Consider the following 15727-nt stretch of genomic DNA (forward strand, 5'->3'; position numbering starts at 1 on the left):
TTTAACCGTGATATTTAAGATACCTGCCATTGTTTTATTTTTATTTTGAAATGTATAATAACTATTTAAGACATCTAGATATTACAACTACTATTATGTAATATGCAGTATGTTTTAATTAATTTAATTTTTAATTTTTAATTTTATATACTGGTTTGATCCCCGAAGGGAAATTAAGAAAGCACACTCTAGCTACTGATTACAAACACATGTGACCTTAATCTATAAAAAGATGGACTAAAAACACAAAAACACTCACATCCATTATTTTTATTTCAAGTTATATGTATTGCACAACATTGTATAAATGGGCTGAAAGCATTATTATTTTACCAAACTTCAGTTTCCACAGTAAGAAGCATTTTGCATGTCCATCGTAGGGTTTCCAAGCAAATTGTCTAATTTGAATATCAGGCTATGTGATTGCGTGTATTAAAATTACACTTGATAATTCTATATCTGGGCTAACAAATAAGAAAAAAGACCACGTGATGGTTGTCTGAAGAGCATTTATTAAGTGAGAAATGTCATATTGAAATCACAGTCAAGATTATATCCTTATTAGAATCTAAATACAAATAAGATCCCTGTTCTTTCACAAGTTCTGAATTAAATGGTGCTCACCCTCAGAATGTATTATTTTAACTTTAATAGGTTGATTCTGGTCATCGAGGCGTTCTGCAGGGATCTACTTTTTCTAATACTGTCATAAGCATTTAATATATGTTTAAATGCGACACCAGAGGAGCAGCATGTAAATACGATCGTGAACACAGACCAGTCTCTGTGTAATGTTACACTTGATGTGGTTGATCGTCTAATCCTACAGTTGTTGTGTTATTTTATATCATCAGTAATGAGAACACGGAGCTGCACGCTGCCGTCCAAACACTCATTGAGCTTAATGCGGCTTTTTGACCCCAGAGTGTTGATAGACTGAATGCATCGCGCCAGCCACCAGGAGGGGGCCTCTGTGGGAGCCAACCACACAGGAGGCGCAGGCGTATGAAGGAGGGGGGGGGGTGCATGATAAAAGCCATGGGAATCCCAGTAAACAGGTGGCAGAAGTAGCAGGAACTGAGAGAGGGGGAGAGACGAACGAGCGGGGCAGCAGAATTCGATACAAGCCCACAGAGGGGGGCGGTGGGGAGGAAGGCAGCCAACAAACCACGGAGGAATCGAGCAGATGCTCCGTGCAGGAAGGAGCGCAACGCCGCGACCTGCTGCTCCTCCTGCCTCCTGCAGAAACGCCTCTGATGAGAATCCAGAAAAAAATAATCCCTGTGCAAATAGTTACACCTCAACATTCAGATGGAGAGTCTTTATAGTCAAGTTTGAAGCAATAAATTAGTGGACTGGATTCAGCAGGATTGAATTTTATCATAACAAACATTATTTCAGGTCACAGATGAAAAGTATTGCACAGTTTGATGAACCGCTGATGACGCCTGCGTAGGATAGGACGTTTTTTTCCCGACATATAAGCCTGCAGCCATCGCGATTCGCCGGTAGGTTAAAGGTATCGGTGTCGTTATGGCATTCCTATAGTCATCCTCCACGCAGTGTGTGTGTGTGTGTGTGTGTATGTATCGCATCGCTGCTCTCACACTCCGGTTTCCCATGCTGCTCAGATGGCGGTGGCAAACAGGAAGACCTGGATGAGCGGCATGACCTTCAAGGTGGAAAGGTCAGCGAGGACAGCCTGCACACACACGAGATTTATCATACAAAAAATGATAATAAGAATAAATCACACACCCCCTCACCATACCAGACCCATGAGGAGAGCTATAAACCACACCCCCCCCCCCTTACCCAGAGGCATGTTTCAGGATTTAAAAAAAGAACCCACACAGGAGGAACACGCTGCTTAATGATGATGCAGGATTCTCAGGCTGCGACAATCCGATCTTAAGAGAACGCCGCGCCGCACTCTGTCCTTTTGGGATTGGGGGGGGATTAAATTTAGGGACCCGGTCGCGTTTAGAGACCCGGTTTAATATTTCAACGCTGGGCCCGAGCTTCTAAATATAAGAGAAGGAGAAGTATGTTATGATATCTCCTCTCTCTGCTGGGGGGGCAGGTGGTTAAGTGAGCGGATAAATGCCGGATAGCGTCTTGAAGGAGCGGGATCATGCGTCATATTGCAGTTTAACCCCCCTCACACACACACACACACACACACACACACACACACACACACACACACACACACACACACACACACACACACACAGCAGTCTAACGTGAGACGGACGTACCTCAGCGGAGGCCAGTGATGTCACTTCCATCAGGTTCTCAGCGCGGAAGGCAAACACGGCTGCTGCTAAGACTGGAGGAGGTGTCGGTGAAGGGAGGGGTGTTCGGAGAGGTGGGGGGGGAAAACAAGATGTTCTGGATCAGAATATGGAAGTAAAAGAGGCTGTGTGGTTATAACAATGTCGGTACAGACATCAGCAGGAGGGCAGTAGGTCTCACCTGAAACTATTTCCAGCGAGTCGTACCCCAAAATTCGGTCCCAGAGAAGAAGCAGCTGGTCGGTGGACAGGTAGCCAGAAAAGGCCCGAACCATCCACTTAAAGGCGATTCGTAACCTGGTGACATGAACACATGTGTGAGGAAACTTTTTGGAGCTGAAAAGGACAAAATAGTTTCAGAACAAGCTAAAAAAAACCAAACACTTACAGTATTTTGAAATGTTTCTTGTCCTTACCGGGTAATTGTAATTACGGCTAGTCGCCACAAGATGGCAGTATTGAATTACAGAAATCAAAGGTGACTGAGCGTGAAGTTTTCTGGATTTCTATCTGAAAGTATCTGAAAGTATTTAAAACAAATATAACATTCTTTTTTTAAAAGTGAGGACAAACGTATTTTATGGCAAAGTGAAATCAGATATGATGGAGAAAAAACTGCACATGTGCATTAACAGGTTTCTATGGCAATGAAAAATTATTTTAGAAATCAATTTGGATTTGCAAACTCAATCGATTTTATTGTTCCTGTTTTCTTTGAAATCAGAATTCCCCTGAGTATTTTATAGTTTATTTCCTTTTTGTATCTGCGGTAAATATTTTGGTGAAAGTGCTTTGGGGCCTTGAAGGAAACACGGAACACCAAATCAAAGTATGTACTGCTGGAATAACACCCCATTGTTCTGGAAGTGAAAGTATTTCATCCATGAACGATGTCATCGTGTGCCACGCCCGGTGGGCGTGCCGCTTTGGGCGGCGGGGGAGGGGCGGCGGCGGCTCGTACTCACGGCTGCGCTCCGATCTGTCGCAGGTGGTAGAAGAGCTGGGGCAGGTGGGTCTGCAGCAGCCGCTCAAACTGCAGACACAGCGACACGACGCCCTGCAGGAAACACGCGTGCAGACGTTCAAACACGTGCACCAACGTTTCAACACGTAGAAAATTCAGCGTGAGGTTTTTTTACCGAAGAGGAGGAGGAGATGGAGTGCAGTCTGAAGAAGTAGCGGATGTACATTTCCCTGAACACGCTGTACAGCCTGGATGGCTCGTTGTATAAGAAACACAGAGGTGCCACTGAGGGGACAAACACACACACACACACACACACTTCCTGTTACAGCCTGGCCCTCGCAGCATCACTCCGTTTCGGCTTAACGTGACAACGGCGGTTAAAAATACTCACCATACATCGAGAAGCCGTGGAAAGGGATCACGCCTGACGGCAGCATCAGTGAGGACAAGAAATAAATTCAGTTTTAAAACTTTAACGAAGTAAAAATATCAGATCGGAATCAACTTTGTGAAGTTAACGTGAAGCTGGCGGCTCACCGTTGGGAGGATACACAACCACACACTCCTCATCTCCCACCTTCCCTGTTAGGTACAAACACAAACATGACTTTAAACTAACATGCGGTGTGTTTGAGAATTAATTACTACCGCATAAAGCACATGTGTCAAACTCAAGGCCCAGGGGCCAAATGTGGCCCACCACATCAATTTATGTGGCCCGCGAGAGCATAAAAGGTCAGATGTGTCTAAATATGTCAAAAGTGTGTACATTTCCCACAATGCAGTAATTAATCCCATTTTAATACTGATTAAAAAAACAGTTAATGTCCTGACTTGTGTCTGATGTTATTCTTCTTTATTGATTGATAGTTTGATCCTTGATTGATGGAGTTCTGTGGGTTTAATAACCTGACAAATGAAAAGGATTTATGTTAGAACAGAGAAACAAACAAACATGTTTTTTCTGTCTAACTGTAATGTTTGGAACTAGAATCAGTCAGAAATTCAGTTATTTAACATTAAGGAGTAGTTACATTTAGTTACATTACACTGAGTTACATTTAGTTACATTTATTAGTTACATTAAGGAGTAGTTACATTTAGTTACATTACACTGAGTTACATTTAGTTACATTTATTAGTTACATTAAGGAGTAGTTACATTTAGTTACATTACACTGAGTTACATTTAGTTACATTTATTAGTTACATTAAGGAGTAGTTACATTTAGTTACATTACACTGAGTTACATTTAGTTACATTTATTAGTTACATTAAGGAGTAGTTACATTTAGTTACATTACACTGAGTTACATTTAGTTACATTTATTAGTTACATTAAGGAGTAGTTACATTTAGTTACATTACACTGAGTTACATTTAGTTACATTTATTAGTTACATTAAGGAGTAGTTACATTTAGTTACATTACACTGAGTTACATTTAGTTACATTTCTTAGTTACATTAAGGAGTAGTTACATTTAGTTACATTACACTGAGTTACATTTAGTTACATTTATTAGTTACATTAAGGAGTAGTGACATTTAGTTACATTACACTGAGTTACATTTAGTTACATTTATTAGTTACATTAAGGAGTAGTTACATTTAGTTACATTACATTTATTAGTTACATCTGGTCCTTTGAGGACAGTATGATGCCCTCGGTGAAAATGAGTGACACCAGGGCTCGTAAGTGTCTTTTGTGTGTGTGTGTGTGTGTGTGTGTGTGTGTGTGTGTGTGTCCTCGGGGATGGGATCGGCGCCTCACCCTGGATGTAGGAAGTGGGGGGAGAAGCGCTGTTGTACTTAAAGTGATCCAACACGGCGGTGTCTCTGGAGAAACACAGCAGCACCTGAGAGCAGACGGGGGTGGGGTGTTAAGCATCCTCACTCACTCACACACACACGCACACACACACACACACACCTGCAGACTCATTTGACTGAATTGAAGAGAAAAGGGTTCGCTTTCAGATTTAATGAAGTGAAATTGTCTGAAATTGTCTCTGAAGTTTTGCAAAGAAAAACCACCAAATACTCAGAAACGTTGCATCGTGGGAAAAATTCTGCTGGTGCAAACAGGAGGCAGAGAGCCAAATGAAACTATGGCTTGTTTCTATAGCTGTCAGTGTTCCTGCTCTGGTTAAAAATAACAGAACAGGTCGGTCAACATGCTGCACTTCTATGTATACACCGAGTTCGAGGACCTGAGTAAAAAAGAGATCTTTCTTTTCACACCAGAGCTGAACTCATCCTCACAGGCAGCAGTGAGAGGTTTGACTGGTAAGATTCCTACTTCCTCAAGACAGCCTGACGTCTCACGTTCCTGGTGGCTGAGTGAATTCATTCACAATGGCCTCTTTGACTGCCAGGTGATTTTCCCGACACGCATTCACGGCAATAATTTTTTTTTTTTTTTGTCTGCTTACATCAGGAGTGAGTCGAAATGCACAAACCGGTTTGTTGCGCGCACAATCTGACAGCCTGCATCGCTATGTGGACAGGAAACGGGTTCATCCTGAATAAATGATGCGTAATAATTCAGATTCACAGATGTTTAATGCTTAAAAAAGCAAACTTTTACCTGATAAAGGAAGTCCTCAAACACAAAGTAGTAGTCGTCGTTGCTGGCTGTGAGCTTCACGTCCTGATGGGGGGAATAATAAAAAAACACAAGGATTGTAAATGTGTGAGCAGAGATTGTGTGAAACTCTTCCGGAAACAGATGTTCGACGCTTCGCAGCACAAACGTTGCGTCTTTGCGGTCGGATCGATGCTAAATGTGCACCTTGTAGATGAGGTTGTCCACCAGCAGGTCGTGTTGGATGACTCCGGCCGCCAGCTGCTCGTAGTGCGTCACGTCCTGCAAGAGCAGATTATCAGGTAATAATTTACAGCTATTACCTTTCTTAATCCCATAATGGGAGCGTGATTGAGTGAAGTAATGTACGTTTTAATGGACGCCGCTAAATTCAGGTCGCGTATTCCGACAGGAGGTCTAAACACCAGTCTGACGGATGGCGATCGTGTTTCCGAGCGTGTGGTTACACTCAAACGCCTGGCGGCGGCGGACGTTTGACAGGATGACCTCCGGAACGTAATGTTGATACGGATAGAATGAATGGGGGTGGGGGGTGGGGGGGGGGGTCACTGGAGGGTTTCTCTGGAGACGTCTGAGTCGAAATTTGTGTTTTTAAAAACTCAGAATCGCCTCTTGGAGCGGATTCACGTCGGCGGTGCGTCGCTAAGCTGATTCTGATGTAGTTCAGATGATGACACCCCCACCCCCCCGGGGAGGAGGTGCACGTCCTTCTGAATGGAGACACATTTCTCATTATCTTCCAATCGACTCCAGACTCTGAACAAAGGAGGCTGCTGATCCAGATTTAGCGTCTAAATGAAAGCTGCTTTTCATTTTAAATATTACAGGTGTGAGTCACGCATGCTAAACATTGTTAGCGTGTCACACCCCGCACATGTTTTACTGCCCCCGCCTACTTGCTTTGCAGCAAAACTCAACCTGCCCCCGGGGGTTGAATCAGTCAGATGATATAGAAGCTGCACATCAGTTGTGACCCGTGTGGGGCGTTCTGAGAAATACAGGAAGTCTGGGAGTCAAAGCAGCTGTGTGTGCACGTCTGCATAGTGATAAACACTTTGTGTGTGTGTGTGTGTGTGTGTGTGTGTGTGTGTGGGTGGGACCTGTGGCTGGTTGGTGGCGTTCAGGATCAGGGCCCACAGGTCCCCCCGCAGCCCGGTGGGGCAGCCCTGCCGGCTGTACTGCTGCGCCGCCGCGCTGTCCTGCTCGGAAACCACTGGACCAGAATCAGAACGAAAAGGTTAGAAAATACAGAATATAGTTAGAAAATATAGAATATAGTTAGTTTGTATAGTTAGAAACACAAAGATGGAAGAAAAGGAAGTAAAATCCTGCAGAGGAACACTCCTGATTGGCTGACGGGATGACATAACCAATGATTCAGCTGGGAAAAGGAACACCTGTGTGTGCTTTTCTGAAGATCGTAAGAAAACAAGCAGTTGAACTGCAAAGCTGTAAAAAGGGTTTGTTTTTATCATAAAACGTTGGAACACGAGGGTAAAAATAAAGCGTATTTCAATAAGGACTGCAAATAATTATAAATCTGAAGGAGAAAGGGGGCCAAACAGCATCAGGTTGGTGGATCGAAATTTTATTCCATCCCTCAGAAAAACGTTAAACAGCAACAAATCACAATCACTGTTTCTGACGTAACTCTAATGAAAGCTCTCAGGCTCAGGCTGGGAGTATGTAAAAAAAAAATTCCCTTTCTGTTTAACAAAAAGACTGTTTGAACAACTTTTTGTATTTACTTTCATAAATACAAATTGTTTGCTCAAACAGAGATGTCAGCAAAATCTACGACGATCCGTCAAACGTGGGAAGGTTCAATATGAGATTTAGAATTTGAATAATAATATAATCATCATGCTGGGGAGAGTTCACCTGTTTTTCACACACAGAAACCAAAGTTTTGGATAAAACGTGTATGTAAGGGTGTTTAAAAACTACAATTTTCCTGACCCACAATGCCGTTCTGGAACGAAACGCCAAAACGGTCGCGTTGCGTCTGTAAACACGTGGACGAGGCCTAAATCTCTCGCTGACAGAAGCCAGAAACACAGAAACGCTCGCCTGGACGTGCCGGCCGCTCGTAACATAAACCAACTCCAGCCTTAAATTTTCTCTTTGAGTGCTCTTCACACTTGGCCTGCGCCCCCTCCCCCCCCACCCGGTGTGGAGGAACGGCCCCCGGCCCAGTGCTTGTGTGTGTATAAAGTACGGCTTGTGTTTTCACGTCTCTGGTGGATCTGTGTCCTGATTGGTCGATGTTTACTCAGGGTTCATAGCGGAGCGCTGAGATCAGACATCGACTGTCACCCGGGCCGTGAAGGCACCTGAAGAGGATTCACTGACGACAAGGTGGGGGGGGGGTCGAACAGACAACCACAAACACGATGGATGTGTTCAGTTATATTATTATTCTTATATAACCCGTCACAAATGACTGTACTTTTTATAGCAGTGCCAGTTATCAGCATCCATCCTTCTATTTTAGGTGTTCCTTCAGTCAGAAAGGGGATATAATTAGACTTTTTTGACACTTTTTCTGAAACTTCACATCAATAATGGTCTAAATTAAGTATAATGTAAAAAAATAAAATAAAAATAAACATTAGACAGACAGAAATGTTCCTGTCCTGAATGTGGAGTTTAGAGCGAACACCAGGAGTTTTGAACAAAAGTAAAGTTCCTCTGAGTCTCTGATTGGTTTTACGTCTCCAGATTCAGGCTTTAATTTAGATCTGTGTGTGGAGACAATGCACGACATTTAAGTCGTGACATTAATCTACTACCTGATACCGACTAGAAGAAAACAGGATGTACAGAAAGACTTTTAAAGCAGGAAGCAGACGCTCACCTCTCTTCCCGATTTGAACGAACTCGCTTTCAAACAAATCTGTAGGAAGACACGACAGAAGGTTTTTCAAATGAAATGCACATTTTTGAATTACACACACAGAGATACTGCACTACTGGACACTACTCTATTTAGAGTCTAAACTCCAGACTGCAGTGATGTCAATCTGTGGACTCCTCACAGATACTGTGTGAGGAAACCCAGACGCAGCGGCTGATAGGAGGACGGAGTGTTTTAAGCAGCGCTTCGTTCGATAAACACATCTAGAACCCGATCCACTGATCTGCAGCTCCAACAGGCGACAAACGTCGGCTCTGATAGCAAAAGAACCTGATTAGACGTCTTTGTTTATAACAGTCGCATTCGTGATGGACATGGGAGGATAAAAATAAGGCTTAATCCAAACAGGAAATAACTGGGTAACGACGCGCTGATGGCAGGATGCTGCTGGGCATGATGGGAAGGACGGTTTACACTTCCTGATAGGACTGACACAGGAAACAGAAACAGAACGGATACCTGGATGGATGTGTGCGTGGTCGTCGATCCCCAGCTGCCCCGTGTTCAGGTTCAGCTCTGGATACGCCTGTCGCTGTAAAACACACACACACACACGTTTACGATCAGGTGTGTTTTCTGGGGCGATCAGGACGTCCACGCGTCCCCCTACCAGCTGCGGGACGTCCCGGACGTTCAGCGGAACCTGGATGAGCCCCCAGTGGCTCCGGACGCCAACGTCGCTGCAGTCGTGATTGGGGTTCCGTAATCCGGTCACCACCTGAGAGGAGAGACGCGTCGAACGTTTATTTCATTTAAATTAGAAAACAAGGAACGCGTTCCAGGAATAATTCTCACCTCCAGGAAGTCCTTGGGGGCGTAGACGGGCCTGAAACGACTCAGATCTGAAAAAAAAAAAAAGATAATGATCATAATAATGTCTTCCTAATGGTTCCTCCAGCTGTTAGACGCGTGCCAAGTTTACATATGCAGCTCCAGAAAGCCAGACTACACAAACCGACCCGGTCCAATTTAAGATCCGACTCCAATTCACTTCAACCGTGACTCTGACGGAGAGATTCAACCCAACGGCTCAGACACGCTTCAGCAGATTCAAGTGGCGTGTCGTCCGACCAGAACAGAGGGGCATTAAGGTACGGGGGCGGATGGAGGGGTGCGAGGAGTCTGGGCAGCTTTGATATTCCCAGTCCAAAGTGTTTATAGCTGGGGGGGGGCAGCATCCTAAATGTTATGATACGCTACGCTGCGATAGCGATGCTAAAACTGTGGCTGCATCGTTTTTACATCACATGTGTCAACCTCAAGGCCCGGGGGGGGCCAAATGTGGCCCTCCACATCATTTAAAGTGGCCCGCGAGAGAAAAAGTATCTAATAAATATCCACGACGCTCCGTGAATCGGTCCCATGAACAACACAGTCAGAAACTAGATATTAAAGAAGTTGTAGATCTGGTTCAGAGATGTGTTGATACACCCTTAATGATTCAGGGACGGGGAGGGGGGACATTACGGGTAACGTCTGTAGACCTGGTTCGTCCGCGCCCATCTCGTTCCACTTGTCGCTGAGCTCCTTCTGCTCCGCCGGGGGCCTCTGAGGGGAAGGGGGGGGAGAGAGGAGAGGGTTTCAACGCCAGGTTCAGCTAAAAAAAACAGAAGCTACGCAGAAAAAACCGAGACGTCAGGAATGAGCTTCCTGTGAGAAGAATTTTGCATTCCGGTCCGTATGTGTGCACAGTGTCACAGAACAACACCGATAATGAGATTCCAAACATCACCGCCTGCTAATTATCATTCTACAGCTCCAGGATCAATGCTAATTCATTTCAAATAGACTCAAATAGGTCGGGGCTATTTAGAGAGTCAGTATTAAGATTCAATTATGCACATGAAAACGCTTAAATAACACAGAACAGGACAGAAATGAAACCGTATGAAGTTATTCGCGCCGCAGATATTGATGAAAATATGAAATTGTCTCTTCTTTGCGTCTTTGCTTTTGATTTGAGGTTCTTCATTGTATTTAATTATGAAAACCCACAAAATTAAAATAAAACTCTAAAAAAAATGGACAATATTTCATGTACCATGCGAGCCAGAGGCACTTCCAGCTCCGTACTCATGCTGTTCAGGCTTTTCAGGACGCGCTTCTCCCAGCTGGCCTGTGGAGGAGAGTGGACACACACACACACACACACACACACACGTCTTCAGATATCCTGTTAAAATGGGCAATCTGGGTTAATTCAGCGAGCAGGAACAACTAATTTCAGGAGGTGGAGGTGAGGAGTGACGGGATGAGAGCCGACAGCCCGACCTGCGCCTTCCTCATGTAGGCCAGCGGCTCCTTGAGATGCTCCGGAGGAGCTGCAGGGTGACCCGGGGGCGGCTGGCTGGAAAAAAACACACAAGCACAAGAACGAGGGTGAGAAGCGTTACGGTACAACGGACACGGTAAAAACACACACACACACACAAAAGAAATCTGCGGCTCGGTGAAACGAACAGGACGTGTTTCAGGAAGCGTTCAGCAGCAGCGAGCTGTCAAACAAATGGTTAATAAAACACTCAGATGTCTCCCCACCGATGGGGTCTCCTCTGGTGCCCCCCCCCCCATTAAGTGTGTCGGGGGCGTATTGAGTGACTAAAGGTCTCAGTGTGTCAAACAACATTAAAGCCCATCTAAACACCCATAAGAGGGACGGGACTAATGGCTGGGGAGGCATTAGTCAATGTGACGAGTCAAAGCATTAAGAACCCGATGCATCGAGACAGGAGAGGATTCTGACAGGTCAAAGGTCAGAGAGCACAGGAACGTTTTAACAACAGTTACGAGGTCAAAGGATTTCCAGCAATCAGCTGTTAGAGATGCAAACAGAACCCAGGATTTATCCTGATCCATCACCAGTGACCCGACGTGAATCACAGACAAAATCTCTGGTGAGACTGGAAGAAGGTGAACGGAGGAACATTACAGACCCAGAGGCTGATTCTGAGTCAGGTGGAACCATTCAGAGACCGGAATTCATAAAAGTTAGTTTTTATGTCAATTTAATTAAAAACACTGGAAATATCTGTTGTGTTGATTTAACCTGTTCTCAGTGTAGTGATCTACTGGTGAGTAGTGATCTACTGGTGAGTAGTGATCTACCGGTGAGTAGTGTAGTGATCTACTGGTGACTAGTGATCTACTGGTGAGTAGTGTAGTGATCTACTGGTGAGTAGAGTAGTGATCTACTGGTGAGTAGAGTAGTGATCTACTGGTGAGTAGTGATCTACTGGTGAGTAGTGATCTACCGGTGAGTAGTGATCTACTGGTGAGTAGTGTAGTGATCTACTGGTGAGTAGTGTAGTAATCTCTACTGGTGAGTAGTGATCTACTGGTGAGTAGACTAGTGATCTACTGGTGAGTAGTGATCTACTAGTGAGTAGTGATCTACTGGTGACTAGTGATCTACTGGTGAGTAGCGATCTACTGGTGAGTAGTGATCTACCGGTGAGTAGTGTAGTGATCTACCGGTGAGTAGTGGTCTACTAGTGAGTAGTGTAGTGATCTACTGGTGAGTAGAGTAGTGATCTACTGGTGAGTAGTGATCTACTGGTGAGTAGTGATCTACCGGTGAGTAGTGTAGTGATCTACTGGTGAGTAGTGGTCTACTAGTGAGTAGTGTAGTGATCTACTGGTGAGTAGAGTAGTGATCTACTGGTGAGTAGAGTAGTGATCTACTGGTGAGTAGTGATCTACTGGTGAGTAGTGATCTACCGGTGAGTAGTGATCTACTGGTGAGTAGTGTAGTGATCTACTGGTGAGTAGTGTAGTAATCTACTGGTGAGTAGTGATCTACTGGTGAGTAGACTAGTGATCTACTGGTGAGTAGTGATCTACTAGTGAGTAGTGATCTACTGGTGACTAGTGATCTACTGGTGAGTAGCGATCCACTGGTGAGTAGTGATCTACCGGTGAGTAGTGTAGTGATCTATCGGTGAGTAGTGGTCTACTAGTGAGTAGTGTAGTGATCTACTGGTGAGTAGAGTAGTGATCTACTGGTGAGTAGTGATCTACTGGTGAGTAGTGATCTACCGGTGAGTAGTGTAGTGATCTACTGGTGAGTAGTGGTCTACTAGTGAGTAGTGTAGTGATCTACTGGTGAGTAGAGTAGTGATCTACTGGTGAGTAGTGATCTACCGGTGAGTAGTGTAGTGATCTACCGGTGAGTAGTGGTCTACTAGTGAGTAGTGTAGTGATCTACTGGTGAGTAGTGTAGTGATCTACTGGTGAGTAGTGATCTACTGGTGAGTAGACTAGTGATCTACTGGTGAGTAGTGTAGTGATCTACTGGTGAGTAGTGTAGTGATCTACTGGTGAGTAGTGATCTACTGGTGAGTAATGTAGTGATCTACTGGTGAGTAGAGTAGTGATCTACTGGTGAGTAGTGATCTACTGGTGAGTAGTGATCTACTGGTGAGTAGTGTAGTGATCTACTGGTGAGTAGAGTAGTGATCTACTGGTGAGTAGAGTAGTGATCTACTGGTGAGTAGTGATCTACTAATGAGTAGTGATCTACTGGTGAGTAGACTAGTGATCTACTAGTGAGTAGTGATCTACTGGTGAGTAGTGATTTACTAATGAGTAGTGTAGTGATCTACAGGTGAGTAGACTAGTGATCTACTAGTGAGTAGTGATCTACTAATGAGTAGTGTAGTGATCTACTGGTGAGTAGACTAGTGATCTACTGGTGAGTAGTGATCTACTAGTGAGTAGTGATCTACTAATGAGTAGTGTAGTGATCTACTAGTGAGTAGTGATCTACTGGTGAGTAGAGTAGTGATCTACTGGTGAGTAGTGATCTACTAGTGAGTAGACTAGTGATCTACCGGTGAGTAGTGATCTACTAATGAGTAGTGTAGTGATCTACTAGTGAGTAGTGATCTACTGGTGAGTAAACTAGTGATCTACCGGTGAGTAGTGATCTACTAATGAGTAGTGTAGTGATCTACTGGTGAGTAGTGATCTACTGGTGAGTAGTGATCTACTGGTGAGTAGTGATCTACTGGTGAGTAGTGATCTACTGGTGAGTAGTGATCTACTGGTGAGTAGTGTCTGTGTGTGTTTACATGTGTTTGTTTACCACAAACATCACATTAGAACACGTGACTCACACATGTAGCTCTCTGTACACTGCATTCTGGAGCTTCCTTTCCCAACCTGTGAAACACACACACACACACACACACACACACACACACACACACACACACACACACACACACACACACACACACACACACACAGATGAATTAGCGTTAGCAGTAATTAGCCAGTGGAAGAAAACAAACCTGTGCCCACCTGATGTTCTGAGAAAACTGCGCACGTCATCTTTAATGGACTCCAGTTTAATGTCGGGTTGGTGTAAACACTCCTGAATAACACGGGAGAATAACGGGTCAGTACGTGGTGAAGTGTCCTAGCTGAGAGCTACATGCTAACGAGCTAGCTCACCTTAGCCTGCCTCTCTATCTGTGAGTGTAAATAACTTCCCTTTAGCCGCTCCACGATCCGACCCACGGTCACGGATAAACCAGTCCCCCCCTCCCTGGTCACGGATAAACTAGTCCCCCCCTCCCTGGTCACGGATAAACTAGTCCCCCCCTCCATCCTCCGGTCGGACTGCACCGGTTCGGCGGCTGGAACAGCGCAGTTTGTCGGGTTGTTCGTTAGCAGCATCCGGCGATGCGGTTTCCGCCCCCCTGCAGAAGTTACCTAGCAACAGAGGAGGGTCAGTCAGAGGGCAGGAGAAACAAGGACTGACATTAGTTCCGGTCCGAGCATCTCCGTTCCGCCCGTGGGAATGTCGGAGCGATTTGAAGGGGGAGACTTTTAAAATTATCATCGTAGATATTTTATTTATTGCAGTGAGGATGTTTGAAGCAAAAATGTTTAACGTAATTGGTCTTATTTTATAATAACATCTAGTTTTTAGTCCATTTGGGCTCAAATTTTACTTCTTTTTTTTTACTTTAATTTTAATTTTATCACCAACAAACTGCAACTGCGCACTGATTTTGAGGGAAAATTAGAGTTTACATTATGGGTGTCTGAAAACATTATATTGGAGCTGTGAAGAGCGACAGATTTCCCAACTACAACCCAAACTTGGCTTTTTTTAAAATATGATTTTAAAGTTTAATGCCAAGGCAGATCGACCATAACATTATGACATCATAGATCGACCATAACATTATGACATCATGTGAAGTGATTGATATTGTTGTTTTCTTGCGATGGCCCTGGTCAGTGGAAGGGATATACTGAGCAGCATGGGAAAATATATTCGTTTTGTCCAGTTGATCTATTGGAAGCATGAAAAAAATAGACAGCATTTTGGTATTGTATGTGTTTTTTGGGCGTTCCTGGTCAGTACCTGCAAAAGGGGCTGTCAGGACCCCCACCCATGGGATGAAAGTGCCAATAAAGAATATGTGAGGACCAGATCTCGAGAAAAAGGATGGTTTGAGTCCAATCCATGAAGGTCTCACCTTGCATTTTGCAGGATTTAATGATTTTCTTCTTATATCTTGGTGCCAGACGCTCCATCACACCTCCACAGGTGCAGTGGACTCCATGCTTCCACTGATTAAAGCTGGGTTTTTTCCTTCTTCACAGAGAAACCTGACAGATGACCACGAATCATCCCAGAGTGAATCCAGATGAAGGGACGGAGCCATGAATTTCCCCCCACTTCCTTGAACATATCCAGATAGAGATTTTTTTCTGAGCCCTTTCATCAGTTCTGTGTAACTTACCTGACAGGTTTTCATGATAACCTGGTGGAAGAGTGGAGAATCTGCCAAACCTCAAGTTCAGTCAGGATCACGCCGTGGATCAACTTTTTCATTGACTTTGACAGAAACTTGAGTGTTGTACTTTTGATGATGGATACGTCTTCTTAGAAGTTGGATTTGGGTTGTTTTAATTAAAATAG

At 44.3% G+C, this 15727-nt stretch overlaps 1 protein-coding gene across 2 annotated transcripts; it reads right to left on the bottom strand.

The window, feature by feature from the left end:
* Positions 1–241: 241 nt before the first annotated feature.
* On the bottom strand, positions 242–14439 carry tbc1d19 (TBC1 domain family, member 19). Of its 2 annotated transcripts, XM_068308575.1 has the most exons (21): positions 14245–14437; positions 14092–14164; positions 13905–13950; positions 11062–11137; positions 10832–10906; positions 10275–10338; positions 9586–9632; positions 9401–9508; positions 9250–9322; positions 8731–8769; positions 6974–7086; positions 6060–6134; positions 5856–5918; positions 5040–5124; positions 3802–3846; positions 3656–3688; positions 3437–3546; positions 3263–3354; positions 2479–2594; positions 2262–2332; positions 242–1702 (listed from the first exon to the last, which is right to left on the bottom strand). In XM_068308575.1, the coding sequence occupies exons 1-21, from the start codon at positions 14398–14400 to the stop codon at positions 1628–1630; spliced, it is 1635 nt and encodes a 544-aa protein (XP_068164676.1). In that variant the 5' UTR covers positions 14401–14437; the 3' UTR covers positions 242–1627. The 2 variants fall into 2 exon arrangements, with proteins under 2 accessions (XP_068164676.1, XP_068164677.1); XM_068308576.1 differs by lacking the exons at positions 242–1702; positions 2262–2332 and having other exon boundaries at positions 3259–3354; positions 14245–14439.
* Positions 14440–15727: the final 1288 nt, after the last annotated feature.

This window comes from Antennarius striatus, chromosome 23, assembly GCF_040054535.1.
Source record: "Antennarius striatus isolate MH-2024 chromosome 23, ASM4005453v1, whole genome shotgun sequence".
Lineage (NCBI taxonomy): Eukaryota > Metazoa > Chordata > Actinopteri > Lophiiformes > Antennariidae > Antennarius > Antennarius striatus.

Bases quoted from the DNA above. Each gene is read 5' to 3' on its own strand.
- tbc1d19 (XM_068308575.1), bottom strand. From the start codon at position 14,400: ATGGAGGGGGGGACTAGTTTATCCGTGACCAGGGAGGGGGGGACTAGT. The intron at 5,125-5,855 runs GTAAAAGTTTGC...GTCTGCTCTCAG, and splicing joins TTGAGGACTTCCTTTATCAG to GTGCTGCTGTGTTTCTCCAG. The intron at 3,355-3,436 runs GTAAAAAAACCT...TGTTTCCTGCAG, and splicing joins CCATCTCCTCCTCCTCTTCG to GGCGTCGTGTCGCTGTGTCT.